At 61.1% G+C, this 10950-nt stretch overlaps 2 protein-coding genes across 2 annotated transcripts; both read left to right on the forward strand.

Moving 5' to 3' along the window:
• Positions 1 to 658: 658 nt before the first annotated feature.
• CITED1 (Cbp/p300 interacting transactivator with Glu/Asp rich carboxy-terminal domain 1) lies at positions 659 to 2254 on the forward strand. Its single transcript, XM_065643678.1, is given in 4 exon segments — positions 659 to 698; positions 1367 to 1395; positions 1398 to 1614; positions 1749 to 2254. Coding segments are annotated over 4 exon segments (735 nt in total). The 3' UTR covers positions 2198 to 2254.
• A 1099-nt stretch (positions 2255 to 3353) lies between these two features.
• On the forward strand, positions 3354 to 8267 carry RPS4X (ribosomal protein S4 X-linked). Its single transcript, XM_065643479.1, has 7 exons — positions 3354 to 3406; positions 3611 to 3688; positions 4181 to 4361; positions 4787 to 4884; positions 6523 to 6694; positions 7343 to 7500; positions 8110 to 8267. The coding sequence occupies exons 1-7, from the start codon at positions 3404 to 3406 to the stop codon at positions 8209 to 8211; spliced, it is 792 nt and encodes a 263-aa protein (XP_065499551.1). The 5' UTR covers positions 3354 to 3403; the 3' UTR covers positions 8212 to 8267.
• The last annotated feature ends 2683 nt before the right edge of the window (positions 8268 to 10950 follow it).

Here is a 10950-nt window from a genome sequence, read left to right on the forward strand (position 1 = left end):
GCCCAATCAGTAAAGCGGCACAGAGCTCCCCAGGGCGAGGGGTGGGCTCCTGAAATCCTGTGTGACCCCAGCGGTGCTCTGCGGGGTGGCAAGGGAGATAGATGCAGGGCAGGGTGGCAGCTCCTGTTCTGGGAGATCTCAGATGAGCCTCCAAATGCTCCAGCACCCCTGAGAGCTACTGCTCGCTCGGCATCTCAGTGAGGGGACAGGTACAGATACCTGAGGCTGATCCCTCCCAGTGCCTCGGGCCATGGAGCCCCTCTGCTGCCCTTGTCCCCTCCTTCACCTGGCCCGCAGAGCTTTTGTTTGTGCTGTTTCTTTTTAAAGATGGCCAGCCACCGTGGGAAAGCATATTTCCTGTTGCTTTAATTAGTTTATGCTGGAGCAAATAGTAAGAGGAAGAGACTCCCAGCCTGGAGTGGCTTTGTTTTGATCTCTTGTTTTTCACTGCCGATCTAAACAACAGGAAATCCAGTGTGGCAGGAGTTCACCTGGATGTGGCTCCCATGTCCCCATGAGTGACTCCTGACCCCCTCCCTGTTTCTCCCATGTCCTCCCCAGCGCCTGCCGCCGTGGGCTGGGGGCAGAGCGGCCTTGTGCGGTGACTGCGGGTGGGTGCTGCCGCCAGCACAGGAAAGGCTCTGGGTGCCCAGGGGAGATGTCAGCCCTGGGGATTGTTCAGCCACGAGAAAAGCTGCGTATGAGAGCAGAGGAGCTGTTTGCCCATTCCAACCCACCTCAGGGCCTCGTGTGCTCTGTCCCTGCACCAGGCACAGGCAGCCCTGTGAGCTGCGGGAGCTGCTTCAGGAACGCAATTGGGAAAAAAAATAAGCAATAGGAAACCACGTGTCAAATATTGTGGCGCTACATGATGTGAGGTGCTGGGTGAGCTGCGCCCAGGGATGGGACTGTAGGCACATGGCACCCTAAACCAGGCAGGTGGTGCACCCACAGACAGCTGGGGAAACCAAGGCATGGGGTGAAGCATCCCCTCCACTATCTCCATCCACATCCCTGAATGTGGAGTGGCAGCTGGAGCTCAGCTCGGTGCAAAGGAAGAAAATTGCAGGTGGGACAAAGGCTCAACAGCCCCCCTCACACCCACAGCCCCTCCCGCCGGCTGAGGGCACCAGCCCACATCACCCTTGCCAGCCCTGGCACCAGCTGAACCCACTTGTTGTCCCACACCCTGCACAGGTGTTACAAGTGTGTCCCAGTCTGGATGTGGGGGACATGGAGGTTCCCACCCAAGAGGTTGGGAGGCAGGTGAGAGAACATGGGGGTGTTGGGAATGTCCAGGCAGGATGGGGAAGTGTGGGAGGCTCCACACTGGATGGGCTGACACGGTGAGTCCCAGCCTGAACAGGGAGGACATGGAGGGACCCAGGTGGAAGCGGGGGCGCGGGGGTCCTGCCAGGCTCCGGAGGGGCAGGCGATGCCGGCACCGCCCCGGGGGCCGCCCCGCCCCGTCCCGTCCCGTCCCGTCCCATCCCTCCCAGCCTGTCCCGTCCGCCCGCCGGCCCCGCTCCGCTTCGCCTTTCCCGGCGGCTCAGTCGCACCGGGGCCGCTATAAATCCGGCGGCGCCTGGCCGGGCCGTGCGGGGAGCGGAGCCGAGCGGGGAGTGGGGCTGCCCAGGTAAGCGCGGGGGGAGCCGGGGCGCCGCTCCCCGCTCCGCTGCAGCCTCCCCCGGCCCGGGAACCCTGCTGGACCCCATCCGCCCGCGCCCCGCTGAGCGCCGCCGTGTCCCCGCAGGCCCCGGAGGAGATGAGCTCGCTACGGTCCCCTCCGCGGGGAACGAAGGTGGCGGCGACCCTGCGCTGCCCCTCCGGCGCTGGCACCGGGGACCTGCCAGCTCCACCGGCCCCCGCCGCCCCCTTGGCTCTGCAGGCGGGTCCCCACCTCCTGAGCCTGCACCTCCAGAAGCTCCACAGCCAGCACCGCGCCGCGGGGGGGGCCCGGCTCCCCCCGGAGCCCGGCTCGCCGGCCGGCTGGGGCTTGGGAACGCAGCCGCGGGGCGCGGGGAGCCGCCTGCCCCCGGCCGCCGGCCCCGGCAGCATCGACTCGGAGCCGGTGGACGAGGAGGTGCTGAGGGCGCTGGTGCTGGAGCTTGGCCTGGACAGGGCGGACGAGCTGCCGGAGCTCTGGCTCGGCCAGCACGAGTTCGATTTCCCCGCGGACCTGCCGGCCGGCTGCTGAGGCCGGAGGGCGGCTGGGGCGGGGGGCTCCCGCATCGCCCCACCGGGGACCTGCGGGCCGGGGCCGCCGGGCGCGGCGCCACCCGGCTGCCCCACGCGGGGCGGGGGGCGCAGGGAGCGGGGACGGGGCCGCCCTCGGGGCTGAGGGAGCGCTGGGGCCTCCTCGCTGGGCCAAGCAGGCGGACATCTCAGGCTGCTCTGTAATAAAACCAGGACGGACCCTTGTCCCCGCGGCTGTGTCCCTTTCCCTGCCCAGCTCAGCGCTGGCGCTGGGGGACGATGACAAGGGAGCCCATCCCCGCGGGGCACCCCATGGGACGCGGCCCGGGGTGGGAGGAGGGTCTGCCCTTCGCAGCTCCCGTGCCCCCTCCCGGCTTTACGGTGGCTCCAGGGGTGACACCTGCGCCGTGTCCCCATCGTGTCACCCCCGAGGACGCGACTTCTGTCGCGCCTCGCTGTGGGAGCGACGCTGCGCGGACCCGCTGGATGCCCCGGGGCCGCTCCACTCGGCTGCCTGGAGGGGCGCGGGGGCCTGGGGGTGTCCCAGGGGAGACGTGCCAGCCCCCCCGGGGAGTCCAGTCGGAGACCACTGGTCCCCGAGCTGCCTTCGGGAGCAGGTGCTCAGGCCGGGAGTCGGGTTCGGGGGGCTGCGTAGGGCCCCAGCTCCACCCGGGAGGGGCCGTGGGCGAGGGGAGGGCAGTGGCCGGCACGCGTGTCCCCGCGGTTCGTGTCCCGGCACAGCCAGGGTACCCGGAGGCTCCGAGCCCCCCAGCCGCCCCCCGGCGGGGAGTTGGGGTGTGCGCTACCACCGACACCCTCACACCCTCTCCCAAACCGCAGGAGCACAACGTGGGGGGGCTGTCTCACGGCTCCAGCGAGGGCCGGGAGGGGTCCACTCACCCTCCCCACGGACCCCCCGTCACGGACACAGCCGCTCGCTGCCGGGGGCCCTCGTCGAGGCCGCTTGCAGCGAGGAGAGGACGGGGCACCCTACCTGGCTGGTAGGGGCTGCCCAGACCCCCCCACGCCTCCCGCGGGCAGCGGGGCGCGGCGGGGAGCGCCGAGGTGTCCCGCGTGGGAGGCACACGCACCGCCGGGCGGTGCTGGACCACCGGGCCGACAGGGGGCGCCCGGCGGCGCGGCCACCGCCCCCGAGCATATCCGCAGCGGACCGGAAGCAGCGGCCCTTTCCCGGCGGAGCGCAGCCATGGTGAGAGCGCGGCGCGGTCGTTCCCCGCCGCCATCCTCCTCCATCCGCCCCCCGCCGCGGGGCCGCCGCCGCCCCCGCCGCCGCGAGGGCCGTGGGAGGCAGCCCGCCGCCGGGGCCGGGGGGTGCGGGAGCCCGGGGGGGGCTGGGGAGCCGTGCTAGGGGGGCCGGGCCTGGCGGCGGCCGGTAACACGTCCCGTCCCGTAGGCCCGCGGCCCCAAGAAGCACCTGAAGCGCGTGGCTGCGCCCAAGCACTGGATGCTGGACAAGCTGACGGGCGTGTTCGTGAGTGCGGGACGGGAGCGGGCGTGGGGGTGGGGACGGGAACGGCCTTGGGCCTGGGCTGCACCCTGTCCCGCTCTCCGCTGGCCCGGGCGGCTTCCCGGTCTCACCGGGGGGTTCCCGGGCCCGGCTGTGGTGCGGTGCTCGGGGGTGCTGGTGGGCTGGGGCAGGGGAGAAGGGGCTTTGCGAGCAGCTCCCGTGTTTCCCTGCTTGCAGTGGGGTAGTTGGCTGCTCTCCTTTAACCTTGTTCTGTTTTTCTTTCACTGGGCTGGGTCTGTGAATAGTTGTGCTGTGTTGGGGGCAGCGTTCTGTAAAGACTTGTTGGGCAAGGTACTGTGAATACCAAGAGCAGGTACCTGCAGCCCATCGCTGCAGTGTGGCTCCACACAGCTGGGTGCTGCTTTGAGGGCTGTTGGGCCGGTAGCGTTCCGTTCTTCTCTGGGGTCAGGTGATGCTGTTGTACTCGAGCACCCGGCAGAAAGCTTCTGTTTGCAGGCACCCCGTCCATCGACAGGCCCTCACAAGCTGAGGGAGTGCCTGCCGCTCATCATCTTCCTGCGGAACAGGCTGAAATATGCCCTGACAGGAGACGAGGTCAAGAAGATCTGCATGCAGAGGTTCATCAAGATCGATGGCAAAGTCCGCACAGACATCACCTACCCTGCGGGCTTCATGGGTGAGCTGGGGCAGGTACCTCAGGCCGCTCTGCTGCACTGCAGGGGCGAATGTTTTGTCAGGCTGCCATGATTTGGGGAAAAAATGCTTTCCTGGTGGAGTTAAAGATAAGTCTGAGCAGTTGTTACTTAGTTTGAAGTTATGCGCTGCAATGAATACCAGAGCCAGGTATCTGTAGCTTATAACTGCATGCATATGCATAAGTTGGTGTTCAGACTTCAGGTTTTGGCAGTTTTTGGTCATTTCCACTGTGTCATGGTAAAAGATGTGAGCCTGTGGTCAAGAGGAGATAACAGCCTCACCGTTCACGCCTGAAGTGTTGTTCAACAGTGCCTAGTTGTTTTTAAATGTGAGTTTTGTGCTGAGCTACACTGTCGGTAATGTAGCTGATAACAGCTGCTATTTGATTTCCCTCTCTGAAATCAGATGTCATCAGCATTGAGAAGACGGGGGAGCATTTCCGCCTGGTGTACGATACCAAGGGCCGGTTTGCTGTTCACCGCATCACAGCTGAGGAGGCCAAGGTGAGGAGCTTCAGCTGGGTTTGGTCGGGATGGTGTTTCCTGTTTGGCATCTCCTGAACAGGAGCTGGTGGCTCTGCTCCCTGAGTCCATGCCACCCTTGAGAAGATGAGGGTCTTCAGGGCTGGGGTCCAAAGCCTTTGGTGGGGGGAAGTCTTTTGGTGACATGAGAGCAGCTCCTAGGTGAGGGCTGTGCTGTGGTGAGCCTGAGTGTAGGGCTTTGCAAACCAACAGTGATCAGAAGCATGGGACTGCCTGTGGTGCAGAAGCCTTAAATTCCTTCTTAGGTCTGTTATAGAGGTGTTTACACATCTGCACTCTGGCCCTGGGTGTTGCGGAGCGACTGCTGCATGTTTCCTTAACCCGAGCTTGTTGACATGGCTGAGCTGCGAGTCTGTGCTCTCCTTGGTGTGTCCTTCCTAAGGCCGGGCTGTGCAGGCAGGCAGGGGTGCAGAGGGGCTGTGCTGGAGCGGGCTGTGGCGTGCGTTTGGGGACTCTCCACCCCCACACGATGGCTACTGCTCTGTGCGGACTCATGAGTCCCAAAGTAGCTGTGAAGGAGTTAGGGGTGATAGGCAGGAGGGAAACGCCCTGGGGGAGGGATACAGATCTGTCTCAGGTTCTGAAGAAAGGCAGCCTCTGCCTCTGCTGTGTGACCACAGGCTTCAGGACAAAGTGAGGAACCTGCCAGGACAGCAGGATGACCATGAGCAAGCACTGTGCCCTTGTGGCCAGGAAGGCCAATGGTACCTGGGGTGGATAATAAGGGGGATGGTTGGTAGGTCGAGAGAGGTTCTCCTGCCCCTCTACTCTGCCCTGGTGAGACCACATCTGGAATATTGTGTCCAGTTGTGGGCCCCTCAGTTCCAGAAGGGCAGGGAACTGCTGGAGAGAGTCCAGCGCAGAGCCACGAATATGCTGAAGGGAGTGGAGCATCTCCCGTGTGAGGAAAGGCTGAGGAGCTGGGGCTCTGGAGCTGGAGAAGAGGAGACTGAGGGGTGACCTCATTCATGGTGATCAATATGGAAAGGGGGAGTGTCAGGAGGATGGAGCCAGGCTCTTCTCGGTGACAACCAATGATAGGACAAGGGGCAATGGGTGCAAACTGGAACACAGGAGGTTCCACTTAAATAGGAGAAGAAACTTCTTCCCAGTGAGGGTGCCAGAGCCTGGAGCAGGCTGCCCAGGGAGGTTGTGGAGTCTCCTTCTCTGCAGACATTCCAACCCGCCTGGACACCTTCCTGTGTAACCTCATCTGGGTGTTCCTGCTCTGGCGGGAGGATTGGACTGGATGAGCTTTCGAGGTCCCTTCCAGTCTCTGACATTCTGTGATTCTGTGCCCGGGTGTAGGCTCTCCTGGGAAAATGCAGCCGGTGTTGGTGGGGAGGCCGAAGCCCAGGGTGGGCAGGTGTTTCTGCTGGGGCTGTAGCGTAGCCACATGGCAGCTGGATGAGAGGCATTGCTGGGCCAGTGAACTGGGCAAGTTGCTGCCTTGGCTCCTGTTGTGAGCCCTGGAGTGTCATGTGTTCTGTATGGGACTGAGGGCTGCTGTGGCTGGTGGCTCTCTGGGGGACAAGAGTGTCCCCTGGCCCATGGTGCTGCTAGCTGCCTCCACTGAGCACTTTTGGGTTTTGTTTACAGTACAAGCTGTGCAAGGTGAGGAAGATCTTTGTGGGCACCAAAGGAATCCCTCACCTGGTCACCCACGATGCCCGCACCATCCGCTATCCAGACCCCCTCATCAAGGTGAATGATACGGTGCAGATTGACCTGGAGACAGGCAAGATCACAGATTTCATCAAGTTTGACACAGGTAGGTCTTGCATCCGGTGTAAAACACTGAAATCTTCCCCACCATAGAGGGCTGTGTGGAAGTTAAATACAAATGCCAGACATCTTTGCTCTGAAGTAGAAAGGCAGTGGTGGCAGCCTTGGGAAAGTGCTTGTTTCCCTGGGTCATCTCTGCCTGGTGCTGAAGCAAGGGTTCCTCTCCTGTGCTGGCAGTGGGAGGCATTTGGTGCAGGGACTTGGAGTGATTCGAGAGCAGGCTGGCACCGGGTAGAAGCAGCAAGCTGGTGGAGAGATTGCTCGAGCCTGACTCTTGTGCATCTGTGAGCAGAAGGCTCTGGGTAGCTGTAGGGAGATTCCTGGCTCTTGACTGTGGGAGAACGTTTCAGTTGCAGAGCTATGAGCAGTGCCAGGACAAGTGGAACATGCCCTGGGTGCTACACAACCGAGGTGGTGGGGAGTGTTTGGGGTGGGCCTTGAGGCCAGAGAGCTGTATGTGTGGGTTGAGCTTGAGGTGTGCCAGGGTTCCTGTGGGACATAGGTGTCACCACGTCCTCCGGTGGCTGCTCTGTCCCTGCCCTTCTCCAGCGGTGCTCCTCAAAGAGCCCGAGCGGAAGGGCTTCCTGTGGCACCTGCTGCCAGCTCTCATCACACTGATCTTCCTTTGCCCCAGGTAACCTGTGCATGGTGACTGGCGGTGCCAACTTGGGCCGTATCGGGGTGATCACCAACCGGGAGAGACACCCTGGCTCATTTGATGTGGTTCATGTGAAGGACGCCAATGGCAATAGCTTCGCCACCAGGCTCTCCAATATCTTCGTTATTGGCAAGGTAAGCCTGCATGGACACAGGGAGGGTGGGTTTTCTCCTGTTGTTAGGGGCTGCTGGCTGAAGCAAAGAGGCGTTGGTGTCTTCTGTAGGCAGCTGCCTTCCTGCACTGCGAAGCTCTGGTGCTGGCATCAGTTCTGGCACCACTTCCTGTGGTTCTGTCTACTCTGGGCTAACTGCTCCGGGAAGGGGAAGCATCCATAAATTTAGGAATGGGGATGCTTTCAAGAAGTAGCCCTGGGTTTTTTTAAACATTCTGAGAGCTGGGAGCTGAGCAGTGCTCAGTGCTTGGGTCTGGACGTGACCCGGGCAGCTGCTCTGAGTGTCCCTGCTGTCTTGCCATCCCCGATGGGTTCTTTGGTCCATGTTGGAAAGGGGTGGTCGTTTGCTTTTGGCTGGAGTGCATTCTGCATGGATGTGACCGAAAGAGGCAGGTGTAGGCCTGTACACCTTCAGCACCTTCCTAAGGGGCTTCTGCTGGGCCAGTGCCACAACCACATAGACATGGCCCAGCATGGGCAGGGAATGGCTCCTGCTCCTTTTCCCCGCTGAGAGGGTGAGCTCTGCTCTGTTCTGGTGTTCTGATGTGGGGTGGCTTCTCTATTGCTGCAGGGCAACAAGCCATGGATCTCCCTGCCCCGTGGAAAGGGCATCCGCCTGACCATTGCTGAAGAGAGAGACAAGAGACTGGCGGCCAAGCAGAGCAGCGGGTGAAGCCCAGCTCAGGCCAGCGCTGGTCCTTGCAGTATCTGATTAAACCGTTTACCAAATGGCTGTGTGACTGGCTGGGGAGCATCCCTGGGTTGGGGGGAGCCGGGCTGTGCCAGTGCCAAGCCACGCTCTGCTCTCCAGAAAGGGCTGTTGATCTGGAGACACTCGTGGTGATCTGAGCAACTGCCAGAGCCATCTTCCAGAAAGGCAAGGGAAGCGGCGGCAGAACCTCCAGGCTGCTCTGTCCCCCGGAAGGTGTTGGCACAAACACTCCTGGACATCCTTCCCAGAGAGGGGCACGCTGGAGGAGCCAGGATGGGGAGGAATGAGCTGGGCTCTCCGTGAGGCTGATGGTGCCAGCCAGGCTTGAGGCCCTCAGGGATTGTCCCTGGCCATGGCCCTGAGCAGAGGGGACTGAGCTCTGTGAGCAGCGCCAGGGGTGGGTGGTCCATTGGCCGCTGGGTTGGGCTCTGAGGATGGTAGCGCTCAGTGGCCCAAGCCTGGCTGGCAGCTGCTGGCTGGGGAGGTCCCTCAGGGGCTGCTCTTCCATGTCATTCCTGCAGAGTTGGAGTGTGTGAGGGATCATGCTGACAGCCAGGACAGGGGTTGGCCCCCGTGCTGGAAGTGGCGGTGGTGCTGGCAGCCAGGAGGCTCTCAGGTGGGACTTGGCTGGGGCAGAGGACTGGACTGCTGGGGTGTCCAGGAAGTCCAGCAAAGCAAGTACCAAGCATCAGCCTGAGGCTGGGCTGATGCCCTATAGGGGCTGGGGCTGTAGAGCAGCAGGGGCTGTGGGAAAGGCCCTGGAGGCCAAGATGGGCAGGGGTGGACAGTGCCTGGGCTGTGCTAGCAGGGGTGCGGGCAGCACGGCAGGGGCTCCTCTGCACTGCTGGGCCCAGCAGAGGTGGTGTCTGGGCACTGGGGCCAGGCAGATACGGGCACTGTGGAGCGAGGCCAGTGGAGGCCACAGCTGGTCAGGAGCTGGAGCGCTGGAGGCACAGGCTGGAGAACCCAGGAGCTCTTCCTGCTGCCTTCAGGTGCCCACATGGAGGTGAGGATAGGGAGATTGTACCACTTCCCTGGGCAGCCTGTTCCACTGCTTCACCACTCTCTCCGTGGAGAATTTTTTTCCTGATATCCAATCTAAACCTCCCCTGCTGCAACTTGAGGCCATTTCTTTTTGTCCTAGCACTTGCTACTTGGGAGATGAGCCCAACACCCTCCGTGCTCCAACCTCCTTTCAGGTAGTTGTAGACAGCGATAAGGTCTCCCCTCAGCTCCCGTTCTCCAAGCTGAACAGCCCCAGCACCCTCAACCACTTCTGATCAGACTTGTGCTCCAGCCCCTCACCAGCTTCGTCACCTCCTCTGCACTCTCTCTGGTACCTCAATGTCCTTCTTATGATAAGGGGCCCAAAACTGACCCCAGGATTAAAGGTGTGGCCTCACCAGTGCCGAGTACAGTGGCACAATCACTTCTCTAGTCCTGCTGGCCACACTAGTGCTGATACAAGCGAGGATGCTGGTGGCCTTCTTGGCCACCTGGGCACATGCTGGCTCACATTCAGCTGGTTGTGAATCAACACCCCCAGATCCCTTTCCAGATCATTGATAAATAAATTAAACAGAACTGGCCCCAATACTGAGCCCTGGGGACACCACTTGTGACCAGCTGCCAATGGGACTTGGCTCCATTCACAAGTGTTTGGGCCCAACCCTCCAGCCAGTTCTTTATCCATTGCAGATACACCATCCAGGCCATGAGCTGCAGCTTCTCCAGGAGATGCTGTGGGATACGGTGTCAAAGGCTGGTGATCTAATTGAGCCGGACCCTCACTGAAGGTATCCACCTGGGTGAGAAGCAATTAGTGCTTAAGGAGAATATTTTCCTTGTGGTGGTGGATCAAGCACTGCTAGAGGGGGCCAGGGTGGTTATGGGATCACCATTGTTGCATCTACCAAGATTCCCATGGGACACAGCCATGAGTCTGATCAGTTTCGTTAAACTCCATAGGAAATGGGCAGCACAGATCTCTCATTCCTGTTCTGATTTGAGATGCCTGTGTACACGCAGCCCCTCTACTTCTGCTGCAGCAGCCCTTGGTGCTTCCCCTTGCCGGGGGTTCAGGTGAAGGGCTGTCAGGCATTGGAACAGGCTGCCCAGGGCAGTGATGGAGCCACCATCCCTGGAGGGGTTTAAAAGTCATGTAGAGGTGATGCTTAAGGACATGGTTTAATGTTGGGTTTATGGTTGGACTCAATCATCGTAAAGGTCTTCTCCAACCAAAATGATTCTAAATGATTCTATGACAAGGTGACCCACTCAGTGGATGAGGGAAAAGCTGTGGATGTTGTGTACCTGGACTTCAGTAAAGCCTTTCACACCGTATCCTGCAGATTTCTCCTGGAGAAACTGGCAGCTCAGGGTTTGGACAGGCAAACTCTTCACTGGGTGAAGAACTGGCTGGATGGCTGGGCTCAAAGCGTTGTGGTGAATGGAGTCAGGTCCAGTTGGCAGCTGGTCAGGAGTGGTGTCTTCACAGTCCAAGCTCAGTCGCAATTCTCTGCCAGATTCTCCTTCCCTGCAGCAGCAATCCTGGGCCCCTTCTCCCATTTACATTTGCACCTCATCCTGAAACATAGCAAGGCTGGAGCCTGCTGTCCCCTCCTGTGTCAGTGTCCAGGCCCTGCAGGGATGTGTGCCAGCCCTCCTGGCCTGGTGGCTGAAGGTGTGTGGCATTCACCT

The sequence above is a fragment of the Caloenas nicobarica genome, chromosome 12 (genome assembly GCF_036013445.1).
Source record: "Caloenas nicobarica isolate bCalNic1 chromosome 12, bCalNic1.hap1, whole genome shotgun sequence".
Taxonomy (NCBI): domain Eukaryota; kingdom Metazoa; phylum Chordata; class Aves; order Columbiformes; family Columbidae; genus Caloenas; species Caloenas nicobarica.